General features: G+C 40.5%; 1 protein-coding gene across 1 annotated transcript; it reads left to right on the top strand.

The window, feature by feature from the left end:
• Positions 1-754: 754 nt before the first annotated feature.
• On the top strand, positions 755-13070 carry mrps17 (mitochondrial ribosomal protein S17). Its single transcript, XM_063030970.1, has 3 exons — positions 755-867; positions 7728-7862; positions 11816-13070. The coding sequence occupies exons 2-3, from the start codon at positions 7740-7742 to the stop codon at positions 12119-12121; spliced, it is 429 nt and encodes a 142-aa protein (XP_062887040.1). The 5' UTR covers positions 755-867; positions 7728-7739; the 3' UTR covers positions 12122-13070.
• The last annotated feature ends 8159 nt before the right edge of the window (positions 13071-21229 follow it).

Consider the following 21229-nt stretch of genomic DNA (forward strand, 5'->3'; position numbering starts at 1 on the left):
ATATCCCCAGGTATTTGTAATCCTCCACCATATCCACACTGACCCCCTCCCGGACGGAAACAGGGGTCACCGGTACCTTAGCTCTCCTCAGGTCTACCACCAGCTCTTTAGTCTTTTTCACATTAAGCTGCAGATAATTCTGCTCACACCATGTGACAAAGTTTCCTACCGTAGTCCTGTACTCAGCCTCATCTCCCTTGTTGATGCATCCAACTATGGCAGAGTCATCCGAAAACTTCTGAAGATGACAAGACTCCGTGCAGTAGTTGAAGTCTGAGGTGTAAATGGTGGAGAGAAAGGGAGACAAGACAGTCCCCTGTGGAGCCCCAGTGCTGCTGAACACTCAATATTCAATGTTTCACGTTTAGACCCTATATCCGGACTAATTAGCAAATTATGGACAATATACATAAGAACAAGCTTCCAAACATGATTAAATTCAGAAGTTCAAAGTAACAGCAGAACTAGTTACGTCTTTCTCTCCACGTTGAATTATTGTTTTTCATAAGTCTTATGATGCCATTTGTGTGTGGAGGTTACGATCCTTAGTGATTCTCCGACATAAGGATGTCCGTAGAAATGGAACCTGTTCGTTATCCGAGACGTCCTATACTGTAATAATGTATACAGTGACAAAGTAGGATTAAATTAAATTAAATTAGAAACAGGTGAAGTTACAGGCGCCCAGCAGGGGCAGTGTTGGGTTCGTTCGCGAGTGACGGCAGGAACACCTACTGCGCATGCTCCTGTTTCCAAGGTGCGGCACCGTATCACGTGCTCCTCCGTACGGACTCTGAAGGGAGCTGCATGGGTGGGTTAGCAGAGTGGGGACTAATTACATCGAGCAGCTGAGTCGTTGCTCCCCAGGTAGGTTGCATGATGTACCAGGGTCGCACTTTTACCGTGCAGAACTTCGGATTCGGGTCGGTTGCTCAGCAACTGGCGCTGAGTGTGAGGATAACGAGCTATGTCGCATGCGTGTGGCCCGCAGAGGCAGAGTCCGTCAGCTTGGCGCTCCCCCGACAATCCACAAGTTGTGATCATAGAGCGTCAGTCTACGGATGCTGGCAATTTAAAATAAAAGCAGTATCTTCGCATCTGGTCTATTTTTGTACAAATTCGTTATCATTACCCAAGAAGGAAAACTTACTTTTGGAGTCAGTTCTCCAGATTGAAATTCATCGTGATGAAGGGTCTCGGCCCGAAACATCGACTATTCCCCCCTGGATACTGCCTGATCTGCTGAGTTCCTCCAGCATTTTATGTGTATTGCTATAGATTTACAGCACCTGCGGTCTCCTATGCCGCCAGATTGATATTTTAAATTTTTACTGAGTTGTTGAAATAAGAATAAACAACAAGTTGAATTGTATTTCTTAATAAGGAATAATGGTAAGAACGTAATTGGAAGCAGGAATGGGTTTTGGCCTTTGCTCAGCTATTCATCAGGATAAGCAGCAGGTTTAATATCACTGGTGTACGTCATGAAATGCGTTCTTTTGCAGCAGTAGTACATTGCCATACATAATAAAAACTAAATTACAATAAGAAATATATAATTAAATAAGTACAAAAAAAGCATGAAAATACTAAAGTAGATGTTAGATGGAGAAGAAGCCCTTACATGAATCCCTACGTTGCATTTTGGCAGTAAAGTAAAGGCATCCGTTAGTCTTGAGAGACCATGGATCTGCACCTGGAAAGTCTTCACTCTCCAGGGCGCAGGCCTGGGCAAAGGTTGTATGGAAGACCAGCAGTTGCCCATGCTAAAAGTCTCCCCTCTCCACGACACCAATGTTGTCCAAGGGAAGGGCATTAGGACCCATACAGTTTGGCACCAGTGTCATCGCAGAGCAAAGTGTGATTAAGTGCCTTGCTCAAGGACACAGCACATTCCCTCGGCTGGGGCTCAAACTCACGACCTTCAGGTAGCTAGTCTAATGCCTTAACCACTTGGCCACGTGCCCACATGTGTATTTTGGCAATAGCCTTCAATATGTATGACGCCTTCTGTCTTGTCAAAAGCTATGCATGATACATTTCCCCTTTAGATATGGGACGTACAACTACTTGGAAGTCCAGTAGGTGTGACCTACTCAAATTCAATTTTGAGCACCATTCTCATGTCACTTAATATCACCACCAGGACTACACATCATCTCAGAAACTTCTTTCCTGTAGCTATCCAGCTTCTTGACAAAACTCAGTGGGGTGTAATACACACAAAATGCTGAAGAAACTCAGTAGGCCACTCAGCTTGTATGGAAAAAAAAAGTACAGTTGATGTTTTAGGCCAAGACCCTCCAGCATCTGCTGATTTTTCTCTTGCAGGTATAATACCCTGACTGTCCCTGCACAATGTTGATAATTATCGAGTCTGTTCAGATGTTCACAATTTTTTGATTATTGACATTTGTGCATGTGACCATTCTGCTAATTGTTGATTGCTCATTGCTGTTTGTACTATTTTCTTGTAAATTGTTATTGTGTTGTCTGTTATGGTATTGTCTTGTGTTCTATGCTTGCACCAAACCACAATCAATTCTCGTGTTTTCCATACTGGCAATAAAGTGATCCTGATTAATATCCAGAAATCTATCAAACTGTATTTTATGTGAAAGAAATGATTAATCATTATAATGGTTTCATTGAAAGATGTAGGAAACTGGAAAGTATTGATAGGTAAATTAGGAAGGGGTATTTTCCTCTGGCTAGAGTTTACAGAACTAGGGAACATTGTTTCAGGATGTGCACTTAAATGGTGTTTTGAAAATGCAGAACACTAAGTTATAACTATTCAATAAAAATTGTACTTATACAGAATTGTGCAAAAGCCTTGGAAACAAAAAAATTCTATAAAGTGAAGACTTTTTCAAAAATAATGAAATGAAGTTTCTATCAAAATATTACTATAAAGAGCAGTAAACAGTAAAAGAGCTAAATCAAATCATTATTTGTGTGACCACCGTTTGCTTTTAAAACTGCATCAATTCTCTTGGGTAGACTATTGTGCAGTTTTATATGAAAATTGGCTGGTAGGTTGTCCTAAATATCTTGGAGAAATTGCCTCAGTTGTCTGCAGACTTTGGCTGTCTCGTGTGCTTCTGTCTCCCTGACAGCCTTGATGATGTTGAGATCAGGGCTCTGTGGAGACCAAACCATCTATTGCATAGTTGCTTCTTCTTTTTGCTGAAGGTAGTTCTTTATGACCTTGGGGTCCTTGTCCTGCTGCAGAATGAAGTTGGGTCAGATCAGATGCCTCCCTGATGGTATTGCTTGATGGATGAGAATCTGCTTGTTCTTCTCAGCATTGAAGATTCCATTAATTCTGACCAGATCACCAACCCCATTTGCAGTAATACAGCCCTAAACCTGCAGGAAGCCTCTGCCGTGATTCACTGTTGGCTGCAGACACTCATCCACCCAGTGTTCTCCAGCTCCTCTCTGGACAAACTACCTCCTAGTTGAGCCAAAAATTTCAAATGTTGAATTGTCAGTGCAGAGCACTTCCTGCCATTGTTCAGCACCCCAGTCCTTGTGTTTTAGTGCGGAGGTGAGTCTCTTGGCTTTGTTGCCGCTTGGGAGGATTAGATTTTTGGCGGTAACTTTTCCATGTAAGCCACTTCTGACAAGACTTCTCCAGACTGTAGAGGGGTGTACTTGGGTTCCAGTGGTTTCTGTGAGTTCAAGCTGATAGCAGTGCTGGACTTCTTCCGATTTAGAAGGGACATCAGTTTCCATGGCCGCTCACTACATTTCTGGTCCTCAACCATGCCTGCTTCTTTGTGCTTCTTCAGAAGAGCTTGGACAGCACATATTGAAACTCCTGTTTGCTGCAAAATTTCTGCTTGGAAGAAATCTTGCTGATGCAGGATGACCACCTTGTGTCTTGTTGCTTTGCTTACTCTTGGTATAGTGTAAGAATTGATGATTTTAAGGTTAAACTGTCACATATGCCACACACTTGTCTTTTAGTTTGGTTATCTGTCACCAAGTTTGATTCCTTCTACACCCATTTCTGTTTCAGTTATTCAGTTTAGTTCATTCAACTCATTATGTCATTGATCATCAGTACCTGTTTGTTATCTTTGTTTAATCATACACTGGGCTAGATACCTAAAATGTAATCATTTTTCTTTGAAAAGTTGTCTATTACTTAATGTTACTTCATTTAACAAAATACAAAAAATTCTCTAACATTTAATTTTTTGGAAAATGAATGGAGTCTAATGTTTGCTCTTTTCTACTGACATGCTAATGCAGATTAAAAGTAAACATCTAAAACAAAATTTATATAAAAAATCTAGGGTGCAGAAGACTTGCACTGTACTGTAATTGGGCAAAATGTTGACCACTTATGCTGTTGAGTTAAGCATGCATTACAACTATGAAGGCCTAACCAGAAATCAATTTTGTTTTAGATGTTTACTTTTAATCTGCATTAGCATAGCAGTAGAAAAGAGCAAACTTTAGAGTCCATTCACTTTCCAAAAAATAAGCAGAATAGTTCAGCCTGTGCTTCAATATCTCAAGCTTGTGTCAATTCTAAAAGAAAAAAAAATGTCATTGGTAAAGGTCTCCACCCCATCGACCTCCAAGGGTGTATGTAATACTTTGTTTAGTGATTTTGTCTAATCTGTAAACCAAATTGGGTATATGCAGCAAATGTGACATTAAAATACGTGCTTATATTACAAACGTACATTATATTATCATGTTTATTCTATTACAACTTTAAGCAAGTCTACAGGGAGTTTGGCCTCATCACGTAGGACATCAATAGCGTAGCTCCTTGGCAGCTAGCCAGCTAGTTTAAATCAGGGGTCCCCAACCTGTTTTGCACCACGGACCGGGTTAATATTGATAATATTCTTGCGAACCGGCCAACCCCGGGGGGGGGGGGGGCGGGGGTGTTAAATGCGACCGGAATATAGGTGATAAGTCAACTATAAGTCACTTGTAAGTAGCTAATACACTCAACTTCGTTTCTAAAGGGTTTTATCTAACGAATTTAATATTAAACACACAGCGCATATTTTCCTCGCATGAATATAGTGATAAGTCAATTATAACAGTGGTCCCAAACCTCCGGGCCGTGAAGAATACAGCGGTGGCCGGAACGCACCCAGCACATCTTTAAGAAAAAAGCCAAAATAAACAAGCTAATTGATTAGGTGCTGCCCGGCACGTAATCAATTACCTTGTTTATTTCGGCTTTTTTTCTTATAGATGTGCTGGGTGCATTCTGGCTACAGCTGTATTCTTCGCAGCTCGGAGGTTGGAGACCACTGAATTATAAGTCAATAGCATCATAACATTTTAAGTAATGTTTGGATATTAAACACACAGTGCATATTTTCCTCGTATAAACGTATAAAATCATTGCAACACACCAATATCGCTGAGTCAGTGGGAGCCCTGGGCTTGTTTTCCTGCACCAACACGGTCCTATCGAGGAGTGATGGGATACAGCGATACTCGAAGGGGGTTCCTTATGTCCAGTCTATTCCGCAATTTAGTTTTCGTTGCATTTATTGCAGAAAACTCCGCTTTGCAGAAATATGTTGGAAATGGAAGCAACAGTGCTCTCGTGGCTATCTCAGGGTATTCAGCCTTGACTTTGATCCAGAATGCCAACACAGATGTTATGTCAAACATACTTTTCAACCGGCCGTCATTTGCAAGCTCGAGGAGTTGATCTTTTTTCCTGCGCTGACATGGATGATTCACCGGGAACATTCACAAATGGGTCACGGACCCATTCCTTTGCACGTCTTGGGTCACTGATGACCTCACGTGCGTTAAAATTCAACAGTACGTGACAGGGAATGAGAAAAGGTGCAGCTGACTCATATCGTTTCATATCGCCAAATCATATCGTTTCCTTGCGGCCCGGTGGTTGGGGACCACTCTTAGCACGAAGAGAGACCAATCAGGATGCTCGCTCTCCCTCTCAAAAAAGTCTATTTCCGGGATATTGTATATAATTTCTGGGCGTCAGGGAGTCACTATCAATATGCGGGAGACTTCCGGGAGAGGTGTGATGTCTGTTATCAAGGCAAGGCAAGCTTATTTGTATAGCACTTTTCAAACACAAGGCAGTTCAAAGTGCTTTACAATGAACAAGAAAAAAAGTCAAACTTTTCAGACAATATAAAGAGAATAAAATCACAAATAAATAGAAGTTACAGTGCAAGAGATTCTAATTTAAAGCTACAGTGAAAATAAAAGTTTTAAGCCTTGATTTGAAAGAGCTTAAAGTTGGGGCAGACCTCAGATCATCTGGAAGGTTATTTCAGATATGTGGAGCATAGTAACTAAAAGCTGCTTCACTATGTTTAGTTTTGAGCCTGGGGATGGTGAGCAGATCCGCCCAGATGACCTGAGAGCTCTGGAAGGTTCATAATGCAGCAAGAAGTCAGAGATGTATTTTGGCCCTAGACTATTCAGTGCTTTATAAACCAGTAGTAATATTTTAAAGTCAATCCTCTGATGGACAGGAAGCCAGTGTTGTGATCTGAGAACTGAAGTGATGTTTTCTACTTTCTTGGTCTTAATGAGAACTCTAGCATCAGCATTCGGAATGAGCTGCAGCTGTCTGAGGGTTTTTGTTTACAGTACAGTAGGTACAGTAGCCATGACAGTAGTCAACCCTAGTAAAAATCAATGCATGGATGAGATTTTCTAGATCTTGCTGAGACATAAACCCTTTAACTCTCACTATATTTTAAAGATGGTAGTAAGCTGACTTTGTATTTGTCTTAATGTGGCAGTTAAAATTTAAGTTGAAGTCCATCACAACACCATGGTTTCTGGCTTGGTTTGTGGACTGTAATGACAGGGATTCTAAGTGAGCACTGACTTTATATCATTCGTTTTTGGCACCAAAGACAAATATTTCAGTTTTCTCTTTGTTTAACTGAAGGGAATTTTGGCACATCCAGTTTGTTTCACTAAGTATCCTTTGTCTGCATGTATGATGGTAACTGACAAGTCTGGTATTGAAAGGCAGTTGCATTCTCCTGATATTGTGTATAAAACGGGCTGGAGTGAATTGTGGAATTAACTCTATAACTCCATACATAAACTCTATAAATATATAATTAAAATTATTGCATGTATTCCATGGACCAAATACAAATCTTTATCATCGGGAAGAAAGTGCTATTTAATTTGGAAAGTGGCCACAAACATCCAAAGGATTAAATGTATCTCAATCTAAACTCTTTAAGTCAGAGATGATAGTTTCAAGATGCATCCATTATTTAAACACCAAACCAGTCCTTCCAGTGTACAACACATAAAATATTACATACCTAGAGGTGCTCTGCAAAGACAAACTGGTTTCCCCTTGGAGGAGCATATCTAGAAGGATTTTACCCCACTTTTTGTGGGTTGTATATTTAAAGTATTGATCTAAATTTGAAAACATGATAGACATAAAAATAACAATATTGTTGAATATTTTTATCCCTCAGTTTTTTTAAACTGGCTTGAAAAATTGATGAAAAGATGATCAATTGATTATTATTTGTTATTGTGGAAACTTGCATGCAATTTGGTTGCTGTTCTTACCCATGTGACGGTGAATGCATGTGATATATTTACTTAGTTCAGGTGGTTTGCTTTTAAAAGGCCTGATATTATATTTGCACCATAAATGTAAGTTTAGACAAATATTTTGGAGTTATTTTGTTTGTTACTTATTCTCAATTACATTAATGCAGGTTATTTACAAAATGTCAACCAGAACAGCCTCTGTCCATGCCAAATGGATTATAGGAAAAGTGATTGGAACAAAAATGCAGAAGACTGCTAAAGTCAGAGTTACTAGGCTTGTCCTGAATCCATATCTGTTAAAGGTAACGTATTTGTTTTGAGATGTGTCGAACTGTTTTGTAGATTAAGCACAGAAAATGAACATTTATCCAATTTGAAAACAAATTAATGTGAACAAAAGATTTTGTTTAAATAAAAAAATCTGTTTTAAAGCAGGGAACAGTGTGGTTTTGGGTTTGATTTTTCCCAATTTATTTCTAACATTTCCTATCATTTTTTAAAAACTGCATGGCCTTTGTGATAGTTTTAATCAGAACTTCTGTTCCTTTTGAAGATGTGATATACAGGAATAACTCTACACTTGACTAAATCCTATATTTCTTAATCTGAGAAATTACTCTCATTTTCTTGAAAGACAGAAGTTATTTTAATTGTAGAAAAGTTGTGCTTTTAAAAATCAAATTATTCTGCTTATTCTCAGTTTAATTTTGTATGTCTTCAGCCAAATTTCACATGATAGAGGATGTACAATCATTTTGGTGAAAGTCATAAATTAAAGTACAATTACAAGAAAAAGCTTGTGAACCCTTTGAAATTACCTGGTTTTCTGCATTAATTATCCTAAAATATGGTCTGATCTTCATGTAAGCCACAATAACAAACAAAATCTGCCTAAACCAATAATATACAAACAATTGTACTTTTCATGTCTTTATTGAACACATTGTTTAATCATTCACTGTCCAGGCTGGAAAGAGTATGTGAACTCTTGACTTTAATAATTGGTAGAATCTCCTTTAGCAGCAACAACCTCTACAACACATCTCCTATAGCTGCTGATCAGACTTGCACAACGACGAGGAGGAATTTTAGACCATTCCTCCATACAAAACTGTTTTAGTTCGTCAATATTTCTGGGATACCTTGCATGAACAGCCCTCTTCAGGTCATGCCACAGCATCTCAGTTGGGTTAAGGTCTGGACTCTGACTTGGCCACACCAAAACACAAATTTTCTTCTTAAACCATTCTGCTGTTGATTTACTCCTGTGTTTTGGATCTTTGGATCATTGTCTTGTTGCATCATCCAACTCTTATTAAGCATCAGGTGACGGACCGTTACATTGACATTCTCCTGTAAAATGTCTTGATACAATTTTGAATTCATTGTTCCCTCAACGATTGCAAGCTCCCCAAGCCCTGAGGCAGCAAAGCAGCCCCAAACCATGATGCTCCCTCCACCATGCTTCACAGTTGGGATGTGGTGTTGGTGTTGATGTGCGGTGCCTTTTTTCCTCCAAGCATAGCAAGGTGTATTTCTGCAAAAAAAAGTCCAACTTTTGTCTCATCTTTCCACAGAATATTGTCCCAGAAGGGTTGTGGAATATCCAGGTGGTTTTATGCAAACTTGAGACATGTAGCAATTTTTTTTTTGGAGAGCGGTGGTTTCCTCCCTGCTGCCCTTCCACAAACACCATTCTTGTGCAGTATTTTTCTTATAGTGAACGCATGAACAGAGACTACATATTTCTGCAGGTCTTATGCTGTTACCCTTGGGTTCTTTTTCACCTTCTTCAGCATTGCATGTTGTGCTTTCGGTGTGATCTTTCAGGACACCTACTCGGGAGAGTAGCAACAGTACTAAATTTCCTCCATTTGTAGATGATTTCTCTTACTGTGGACCAATGAATACTCAGGTCTTTAGGAGTGTTTTTGTAGCCTTTTCCAGCTTCATGCATCTCTGCAATTGTGTTGGACTAGTATTGTGACTCAGCTGAAGATCAGAGAACATTTTGTGAGTAATTGCAAAGGGTTCACAAACTTTTTCTTGCAACCGTACATGCACGTTTTCACATGAGAGTCTTCTCTGACCATTAGGTATCAACAAGATGTATGCTGTTATCAGTTATAGACTCAGATTAATTGATTGTTGCTTTCATGAGGAATTCAGCTTGAAATCTTAACCTATTTCTCTTTTCACAGATGCAGCTTGACCTGCTGAATATTTCCCAGTACTTTTTGTTTTAGATTACCAGCATTTAGTTTTTTTAAATTTTAATTTGTTGTGATAACCCAGTTGGGTCACTAATGATCTTTAAGGAGGAATAAAAATGTGTAACTATTCCCATATCATCTGATTGGCACAGAACCCTCCATCCTAAACTTTCACCCATTCTACCATCAGTACTGTAGCTGAAGAGCATACCACCCACAAAATGCAGCAGCATTTGGAGGTTTCTGTGAGAGAATTTGCCAAGATCACAACTATCTTGAATGGCAAGGATAGGTGCATAGGAACCTGCTGATTCCACTCTCATACATTACTAATTTTAAATTATATCATTGGTTTGTACAACTGATTGGAATTCCTTATCCAAGAGCACCATCAGAGTGGCTTTGCCATGTGACTGCAGTGTCAAAAAGGCAATTTATTTCTGCATTGGAGGAGAATTGTGAGTGCTGATGAAACATTGGCTGAGTTAGCTATGTCCACATCCTGTAACTGAGTAGATTAAAAAAGTTTGGTTCTTAACTCTCCACTGAGCCACTCTGGAGATACTACTGCTTTGTTTGTAATTACTTTTCAATTGTCTCCAATATCTTATTCAATATATCAGCAGATAAATTCACATCAGAAATAGAAGCAGAAGCATGCCAAGCAACGTTCCCTCTAAGTATTTTTACAGCTACACAGACCATCCATTGCTCTGAGCAGGAAATTTTTATACAGCCTGAAAACGGCACAGCACTTTAATTTGTAATATGCACACTATAAGTTTTTAGAATAGAAATTGAAAGTCACATACTTTTGTTTTAATTAATAAAATTTACAGATCTATAGAATTTTTCACATCAGACAAACCAACTCTCAACACAAACACACATTGTCAGGCAGTTAAAAAATCTAACAGCTACAATGGCAAAAATAAAATGTCATGACTAGATGAGGTTGGCATACAGCAGGCTAGCGGTTTATTAACAGTGAGCTATCGATTTCCATCTGTGTTTGTTACAATCTGTTACTGCGTTGTAACTTGAAACACTGACAATGAATATGTTAAAGCTCTAAGTAAAGATTGTGGTATGATTAGGAAAACTTAAGGATTCTATTCATTAACATTAATTACAGGGTATTTCAGAATTATATTAAAGTAGATTTTTAAATTGGCATAATTTCAAAATTATATTAACATTACATAAAAGAGAATTCCAGCTGCGTGGCAACAAAGGCTTTGTGCGTGGGAGCATTTCAGTTACTGCTCAGCATGCACCCGTGCAGCTTAGAGGGAACAGCAACGTCAAGTAATGAAAGAATCAATAATCTTTTTACCTCTGCAGCATACCTATCTAAACACTCTATTCCTTAATTTCTAAAAGTCTTTCAATTGCTGCATCCATAATGATCTTGGGTAGATAATTTCAAATTGCCAGATAATCAACCTTTTATCTTCAGTACATGCCCTTGGTTCTAGATATTCCAGCCCAGTAAATATCATCCTTGTATCTGTTCTGTCAAACCCAGTAAGAATTGTGTGTGCATGAATGAGATCATTTTACATTATTGTGGGCAGAATATAGGACCAGTCTGTTTAGTTTCTCCTCACTGGATGATTTTTCCATCCCTGGAATAAATCAGGTACATCTTTGACAAAGCAGGGTGACTAGACATCTTCACCATCTAGATGGTGTCTCATCAATGCTTGATATAAATGCAGTAAGATGTCTTAATTCTTGTACTCAATTCCTCATGTAATAAGAGTACTTGATTTTTTTTCCCTAGTTATTTGCTGTTCCTGCATGGTAACTTCCTGTGCTTTATGTCTTGTATACCCTGGTCCCTCTGAACAGCAACACTTATCTTTTACCTTTATTCTACAATGTAAATATCTAGGTTAGGCTATTTGTTCTTAGTCAGGAATGATGTTAGTGATACTAAAGTACAGCAAAACTTTCTTTTTATAAAATACTGATGAATACAGGCTAGATGTGCTTTTTCAACAATTTTTTATTTCAAAAATGTTTTCATTTTTCCACAGTTTTATAACAAGAGGAAGACCTATTTTGCTCATGATCCAAAAGAACAATGTACTGTGGGTGATATTGTGCTTCTGAAGGCTTTACCTGAACGAAGAACCAAACATGTAAAACATGAACTAGCTGAAATTGTTTTCAAAGTTGGAAATATTATCGATCCTATAACACAGAAACGCTGCAGTGGGAGCAGAATAATTGAGCCCCTCACAGACTTTGATTCAGATGTCAGATCACTGAATGATCAATTAGAGAATTTAGAGATCAATGCTGTGCAGAGTAATTCTGAACAGAAAACCAAAATAAACTGAGCTGAATAAATGTTGGTAAATGTGAACATCTTCACCATAAAATATATTGATGTTCTCTAGCATTTTCAATAAATCATACAATATAGTTTTAAAGATGTAATAATATTTCTTGTATCTTATATTATTTCTTTTCCATGTTTTTATTAATATCAGAATAAAATGAAAGGAAGCAGTTATTGCATGTAATGCTCAACATCTGAAGTGTGCATTTCTTTGTATATTTTTACATTCAAACTATGTGATGAGAGTTGACACAGTGGTGTTGCCTGTGTGAAGTTTGTATGTTCTATCATGACCGCAAAGGTGTGGGTTGGCAGATTAATTGGTGGCTATAGTGTAGGATGAGAGTTAAAATGTGGGGATAGGTTTATGAGAGTGCAGAGAGAATAAAATTATATTAGTGTAGGATTAATGTAAATGTGTACTTGTTACAGAATGGAGTCATTCAGCCAAAGGTCCCATTTCTCTGGGTAGGACTTTAACTGGAAATGTGAATAGGCAACTTTTAAAAAGTACTGGTGGAATTCCTATGAAGATCTCACAGTCTGTCATAGGATAAACTGTTACAAACAGTTTATGGTAAAACTTGTTGAATGCACCTATTCAATTTGTATTTCTTTCCTCCCACAGATGTTGCTTGACTGACAGTGTTCTTCCTGCAGATTGTTACTCCATTTGTAAAAAAACAAACTGATCTAATGTAGCAGATGGATGGCTGACAAAGTTACAAAAAAAAATGTTAGCTGAACTTATAGAATTCTTTTGAGTCCAAAAGGCTGCAATATGCCCGGGCAGAAGATGAATTTATCGTCATAGATGTGGGCATGCCTTGGTGCTAGAAGCATAGTGACAGTTGTTGGCTACCCACAGCACATCCCCAGGCTATTGGTTGTTGACGCAAAACTACATATTTCACTGCATGTTTTGATGTACATGTGACAAATAAATAAAGCTAATCTTCTGTCTATGCAAAGAGGACTATATTTGCAATATTAGCTGGTTCAATGCCTAGTAATTATAGGGTTAGAAATTGAGTAGATAACATTATTTATCAAGCATTTTAAAACAAAATTACAGCAAATACATAATACCAGGTGGCCAGAAGTAAATATGAGCAGTACCTTCAGATTACATTTAGACATGTGTCAACCACTTCTATTTTGATCTTTGACATAAGCTCAGTGGCCACTTTATTAGGTACAGGAGTGGCACCCAGTATGGTCTGCTACTGTAGCCCATCCACTTCAAGGTTGTGCATTCAAACCAAAAGACATAGGAGCAGAATTAGGATATTTGGCCCAATGAGTGCTCTGGCATTCTATCATAGCTGATTTATTATCCCTCTCAACCCCATGCTCTTGCCACCTTCCCATAATCTTTGATGCCCTGACTAATCGTGAACCTTTCAACTTCCACTTTATACTCAAATGACTTGGCCGTCCATGCAATAAATTCCATATATTCACCCCCACTGGCAAAAGAAATTCCTTCCCTTCTGTTCCAAATAGATGTACCTCTATTCTAAGGCTGTGCCTTCTGATCTTAAAATTACCCACTGTAGGAAACATTCACACTACATTGGCCTTTCAGTATTAGATAGGTTTCAATGTGATCTCCCACATTCTAAACTCCAGCAAGTACAAGCCTAGAGCCGTCAAACATTCATCATGTGGTAACCCTTTCATTCCTGGAAACATTTTTTGAACCATCTGGGCACATCTTTTAGATAGGGGCCCAAAACTGCTCACAATACTCCTAAGTGCAGTCCGATCAATGTCTTATAAAACCTCAACATCCTTGCTCTTAAATTCTAGTCCTCTCAAAACGAATGCCATCATTGCATTTACCTTTCTTACCACCGACTCACCTCAAAGTTAATCTTTAGGGAAACCTGCACAGACTCCCAAGTCCCTTTGTACCTCTGATTTTTGAACTTTCTCCTCATTTAGAAACTAGGCAATGCCTTTATTCCTTCTTCCAAAGTGCATGACCATACATTTCCCTACACTACAACCCAAGCAAGATGGGTATTGGAAACCCTGGACAATGTAGCTACCTGGACTAGGATGACCTTCAAGGCCAGAAAGTCCAGATGCATGGTTATCAAAAAGGCAAGTTTACTAGCAAGTTCAGTCTTCAAGTACAGGGAGAAGTAATTCCATCCATAAAGGACAATCCTGGAAAGTGGTTTAATGCAGCAATGGACAGTGCCAACATACCCAACAGTGAAGCAAACTGAAGAATGGATGAAGAAGGTCGACAAAACCAGACTTCATGGTAAATTTGAGACATGGCTGTACCAACATGGTCTTTTACCAAGGCTGTTCTATCTTTTCACAGTGTACAAGCTCCCTATGACCACTGTAGAAGGCACCAAGAGGAAAGTCAACAAGTACCTGCGGAGGTGGCTGGGGATCAGGCCAGCTATAGCTCCCATTGTCATCCATAGTGGAGGAGTTCAAGGTGACAAAGTGTAGAGTTGTGTTAACACTGAGCGGCTCCAATGACAAGCTAATAACCAAGAAGGAATCACAAGAAGATCAGGCCATAAGTCAGCCACCAACTTAGCCTTGGACTAGGCAGTGAGCTCCCTGCAATTGAGAGACATCAACAACAATCCATGCCTGGGACGGCAAGGCCTCAATTCTACGCACTTTCAACGATGGGGGACTGTAAGGGACAGGCATGACATGGTTCAGGCAGAGGTGCGAAACTGCGAGGGCGAGAGGCGGGTATCGAAGGCAGTGGAGTTGGGGTTACAGGGCACCAGGAAGAAATGGGATCTTCCCAGCACAAGATCACTTGGGCAGCGCTTCGGAGACTGGAATCCTTCCGCATTCGTTTCCTCCTGCAATCCGTGTACGGCACTCTCCCTACACCATCACAGCCGCGCACATGGGATCTGAGAGAGGACCCTAAATACAAGCTTTGTGGTCAGTGGGGTTCACTGGCACACATACTGTCAAGATGCAAAACAGCTTTAACACAAGGACGATATAGGTGGCACCAGAACAAGGTCTTGCTGTCCCTTGCTGACATGCTGGAGTGGGAGAGGTGTAAAAAGAGACCAGTTGGAGGAGAGGCAAACAGGGCAGTCATTTTCATCAAGGAGAGGGCCACACTAGTCATATCAAAGAGGCTTAAATCCAATCTGCCGCAAACTGTCAAATCATGGGAGATGTGGGGAGGAAGTTGCAGGTGCAAACCAGACATCGTACAGTGGTCCACCGAAGACAAGAAAATCACCCTGGTGGAGCTCACAGTACCATGAGAGGAAGAATGCAAGGGGTCTCACAAGAGGAAGGCCCCAAAGTACCAGTCCTTAGTCCAGGATTGCAGGGGCAAAGGACAGCAGACGTGGCTATTCCCAGTGGAGATCGGCTGTAGAGGGTTCCCAGCAAGATTGGCATGGAGGTTGCTGTTTGCACTGGACCTTGATGTAAAGAGCAAGAACCAAGAAGCTCACAGGGTGTGGGAGGAAGTAGAAAGAACCTCTTGCTGGATATGGAGCAGGCGATAGGAGTTGAGTTGGAAGTCAGGAGCAGATGGGCAGTGACTGGCCACCACTGCTGACCCGCTGTATGGAGAGTGTGGTGGTTAAGGGTCAAAACACTCTGAAGGTTGGGCACCACCTGACAACATCTGCTCCTGGCCAAAGGCTACGGTTACATTGAACATAGAAATTTACAGCACGTTACAGGCCCTTCAGCCCACAATTTTGTGCCGACCACATAACTACTTCAGAGACTGTCTAGAATTTCCCTAGTGCATAGCCCTCTGTTTTACTAAGCTCCATGTACCCATCTAGGAGGCTCTTAAAAGACCCTACTGTATCTGCTTCCATCACCACTGCCAGCAATGCATTTCACACACCCACCACTCTGTGTGCAAAACTTACCCTTGACATCCCCTCTGTACCCATTTCCAAACACCTTAAAACTATACCCCCTCATGTTAGCCATTTTAGCCCTGGGAAAAAGCCTCTGGCTATCCACATGATCAATGCCCTCATCATCTTATACACCTTGATCAGGTCACCTCTCATCCTCCATCGCTCCAAGGAGAAAAGGCCAAGTACACTCAACCTATTCTCATAAGGTACGCCCTCCAATCCAGGCAACATCCTTGTAAATCTCCTCTGTTCTCTACAGTAATCACATCCTTCATATAGTGAGGTGACCAGAACTGAACACAGTACTCCAAGTGGGGTCTGACCAAGGTCTTATATAGCTGTAACATTACCTCACGGCTCTTTAACTCAGTCCCATGGTCGATGAATGCCAACACACCATATGCCTTCCTAACAACACTGTCAACCTGCACAGCAGCTTTGAGTATCCTATGGACACGGACCCCAAAATGTCTCAGAACCTCCACACTAACAAGAGTGGCATGCAAAAGTTTGGGCACCCCTGGTCAAAATTTCTGTTACTGTGAATAGTTAAGTGAATGGAAGATGAACTTTATACTTTATAAAGTATAACGTATTAAGTAAATGGAAGATGAACTTATCTCCAAAAGTCATAAAGTTAAAGATGAAACATTTTTTTCCAACATTTTAAGCAAGATTAGTGTATTATTTTTGTTTTGTACAATTTTAGAGTGAAAAAAAGGAAAGGAGCACCATGCAAAAGTTTGGGTACCCCAAAAGATTTGAGCTCTCAGATAACTTTTACCAAGGTCTCAGACCTTCATTAGCTTGTTAGGGCTATGGCTTGTTCATAGTCATCGTTAGGAAAGGCCAGGTGATGCAAATTTCAAGGCTTTATAAATACCCTGATTCTTCAAACCTTGTCCCAACAATCAGCAGCCATGGGCTCCTCTAAGCAGCTGCCTAACACTCTGAAAATTAAAATAAATGATGCCTACAAAGCAGGAGAAGGCTACAAGATGATAAAGTGTTTTCAGGTAGCCCTTTCCTCAGTTCATAATGTAATTAAGAAATGGCAGTTAACAGGAACAGTGGAGATCAAGTTGAGGTCTGGAAGACCAAAAAAACTTTCCAAGCGAACTGCTCGTAAGATTGCTAGAAAGGCAAATCAAAACCCCCATTTGACTGCAAAAGACCTTCAGGAAGATTTAGCAGACTCTGGAGTGGTGGTGCACTGTTCTACTGTGCAGCGACACCTGCACAAGTATGATCTTCATGGAAGAGTCATCAGAAGAAAACTTTTCCTGCGTCCTCACCACAAAATTCAGCGTCAGAAATTTGCAAAGGAACATCTAAACAAGCCTGATGCATTTTGGAAACCAGTCCTGTGGACTGATAAGGCAAACTAATCTGCAGATGCTGGGGTCAAAGCAACATTCACAACTATCATCTGTTACATCCGGTGCTCCCAGTACGGCCTCCTCTACATTGGTGAAACCCGACGCAGATTGGGGGACCGCTTCGTTGAGCACCTCCACTCCATCCGCCACAACAGACAGAATCTCCCAGTAGCCATCCACTTCAACTCTGCTTTCCCCTCCCATTTGGATATGCCCATACATGGCCTCCTCTACTGCATGATGAGGCTAAACTCAGGTTGGAGGAGCAACACCTCATATACCGTCTAGGTAGTCTCCAGCCCCTTGGTATGAACATAGAATTCTCCAATTTCCGGTAATTCCCTCCCCCTCCCTTCCTCTGTCCCTATGTCACTCTGCCCACTCCCCCAGCTGCCTATCACCTCCCTCAAGGTTCCACCTCCTTCTACTACCCATTGTGTTTTCCCCTATTTCTTCTTCACCTTTCCTGCCTATCACCTCCCTGCTTCCCCTCCCCCACCCCTTTATCTTTCCCCTTACTGGTTTTTCACGTGGAACCTACCAGCCTTCTCCTTCCCACCCTCCCCCCACCTTCTTTATACGGCCTCTGCCCCTTCCCTCTACAGTCCTAACGAAGGGCTTCGGCCCGAAATGTTGACTGATCATTTCCACGGAAGCTGCCCAACCTGCTGAGTTCCTCCAGTGTGTTGTGAGTGTTCCTGTGGACTGATGAAGTTAAAATAGAACTTTTTGGCCTCAATGAGCAAAGGTATGTTTGGAGGGAAAAAAGGGTGCAGTATTTTCTGAAAAGAACTCCAACTGTTAAGCATGGGGGTGGATCAATCATGCTTTGGGCTTCTGTTGCAGCCAGTGGCACAGGGACCATTTCACTGGTAGAGGGAAGAATGAATTCAATTAAATACCAGCAAATTCTGGAAGCAAACATCACACTGTCTGTAAAAAAGCTGAAGATGAAAAGAGGATGGCTTCTACAAAAGGATAATGATCCTAAACACACCTCAAAATCCACAGTGGACTACCTCAAGAGGTGCAAGCTGAAGGTTTTGCCATGGCCCTCACAGTCCCCTGACCTAAACATCATCGAGAATCTGTGGATAGACCTCAAAAGAGCAGTGCATGCAAGACGGCCCAAGAAACTCACAGATCTACAAGCATTTTGCAAGGAAGAATGGGTGAAAATCCCCCAATCAAGAACTGAAAGACTCTTAGATGGCTACAGAAAGCGTTTACAAGCTGTGATACTTGCCAAAGGAGGTGTTACTAAGGAGGTGTGACCATGCAGGGTGCCCAAACTTTTGCTTCGGGCCCTTTTCCTTTTTTGTTATTTTGAAACTGTAAAAGATGGAAATAAAAAAATCAATCTTGCTTAAATTATTAAAGAAATGTGTCATCTTTAACTTTATGCCTTTTGGAAATCAGATCATCTTTTACTCACTTAGCTAGTCACCGTAACAGAAATTTTGACCAGGGGTGCTCAAACTTTTGCATGCCACTGTATATTATATTCTGCCTTCAAATTGGACCTACCAAAATGAACCACTTCACACTTATCTGGGTTGAAGTTCATCTGCCACTTCTCAGCCCAGTTTTGCATCCTATCGATGTCCCACTGTAACCCCTGACAACCCTCCATATTATCCACAACACCCCCAACCTTTGTCTCATCAGCAAACTTACTAAACCACCCTTCTACTAGGCTAGGGAAGCAGGAAAAGGACGAGGGACTGGGAACAAGGAGCCTGGGCGTGGACTCCGAGCCAGAGACTGGACAAGGACCCAGAACCTGGGTCTTGACTCGGGCTCGGACCCCAAAACCAGGCGAAGACGTGATGAGGCTCGGGTTCTTGGAACCCAGGCGAGGACGTGACGGGACAAGGGAACTTGGACGCGGGACCCCACCCCAGGGAGGCAAGGACAGGGAGGGATAGACCCAACCGCAGGGTAACGGCAAATGGCCTGGCTTACCCGACGGAGGCAAGGGACAGGAAGGGAGCTAGATACGGGTTGGGTCCAAGACTCGAGGCAGCCGGTAACCTCAGTGGGCTACGGAACAGCCAAATCCATATCTCGATGACTGCACTAGCCTTCCACCGGTGGGCTTCTCCAAGGGGAGACTGACAAGACGACCCAGCAACCACACTTCTTCTTGTTTAATGGTGGTTGGCAAACCAACTTTAAGGTGCATTACCACCACCTGCTAGGCTTCCATCTTCAACCAAATACGTCATGGAGTACTCTGCTTTAAACAATCTAGTTCAGCCTGCAGATCTCTATTTATATCACTCTGAAATTGCAATTCATTTTGCAAGTGCAGTATATGCTCAGTTGATAGCAGTGCCGCAGACTGCTTTTTTCCCTAATTTTTGTCACATGGTTTTCAAGTAATTGCATTATTGATCTCAACTGCATTATTTGTAAAACTAAAAGCTTCTTGTTTAAGAATATTAATTTTCGCATGCTTAACATTTAAACTTGCTGTTTTTCAAGTCTATCTGCTTTTTCCAAGTTTTCCTTTTCTTGAATCGTAGTCTCTCATTGTTTACTGAGATCTTGAAACTCTTCGTCATTTGCTTCCATGTTTTCATTTTGTAACCTGAATGTAGATAAGTCACCTTACCACAATATCTTTTCCTTTTGCAATTTTGTAATAAGTTCCTCCATTTTCAATCTCTTTCCAACCGACTTCAGACAACCTAGTTCAACCCGCATACTGCATCTCAATTTGTTTCAATCTATAATTGCAATTCCTCTTGCAAATGCTGTATGCACCCATTAGAGAGCAGTGTCGCAAACTGCTGTTCTCCATAATTTCTATCACATGGTTTTCAAGTAATTGTATCACCTCAATTACATTGATTTCATCTGCATCATTTATAAGACTAAAATCTTCTTATTTAATATTATTGCACGCTTTTAAATTTGTTTCCATGCTTTCATTTAATAATCCAAATGTAAATGATTCACTCTGCAACAATTCCTTTTTCTTTTTATAACTTTTGAATAATTTCCTCCACTCTTTTATCTGTTTTCCAAGTCACTGATTTTTTGACAACAAGCATCCTTTTCAGAAACCATCTAAATGCAGTACTGTTTCATCTAATCGCTTTTCTAACTCTCAGTTGTTCTTTTTGAGTACTTTATTTGTTATCGGAGTTCTGCACTTTTACCCTGGGTTTCAACCATGTTTCTTGTATACATAAAATCTGAAGTTTTTCCTCAAGTTCTGATACATATTTCGTAAATTCTTGACCATTTGTCACAAGACTCCTCACATTCCCTTGTAATATATATATATATATCTCCATTAATATCCCATCTATCCTGCCTGTAAACTTTGATCCTCCATTCAGCATTTCTTTGACTGCTTCCCACCTAAGTCATGGAATACCAAGATATTTTACTGCAGACTTGACTACAATTTTAATTTTTTCAGTTCTTTTGTCTGTTTGCGCTGAACAGTTAATGGCATCTACCATAAACAGTACAAAATCCTTTCTACTCATTATTAGCATATCCTTATTTATCTTGTTACAGCCCTCACAGTTCATCGGTTTATTATTCCCTGTATTTGTTTGCTTGATAGCCTTCTTTCCAGCAAATGCTTTCACTGCCTCCGTGTAACTGATTCCTTGAGTTACTTTCACATATTGTATCTCAGCTTCTTTCCTACGATTAATGCACCCTCGGTAAGCTGCACTGTGTTCCTTACCACAATTACAGCATTCCAGCCTAGCTCCCGCTTCACATTTCCCGTATTCACGTTCTCCAACGCATCTCCTCTGTAGACAGCTGCAATACGCCCAAATTTCTGGCATTTAAAGCATCTTAAGGCCAGTG

This window comes from Mobula hypostoma, chromosome 23 (genome assembly GCF_963921235.1).
Source record: "Mobula hypostoma chromosome 23, sMobHyp1.1, whole genome shotgun sequence".
In the NCBI taxonomy this organism is placed as follows: Eukaryota; Metazoa; Chordata; class Chondrichthyes; order Myliobatiformes; family Myliobatidae; genus Mobula; species Mobula hypostoma.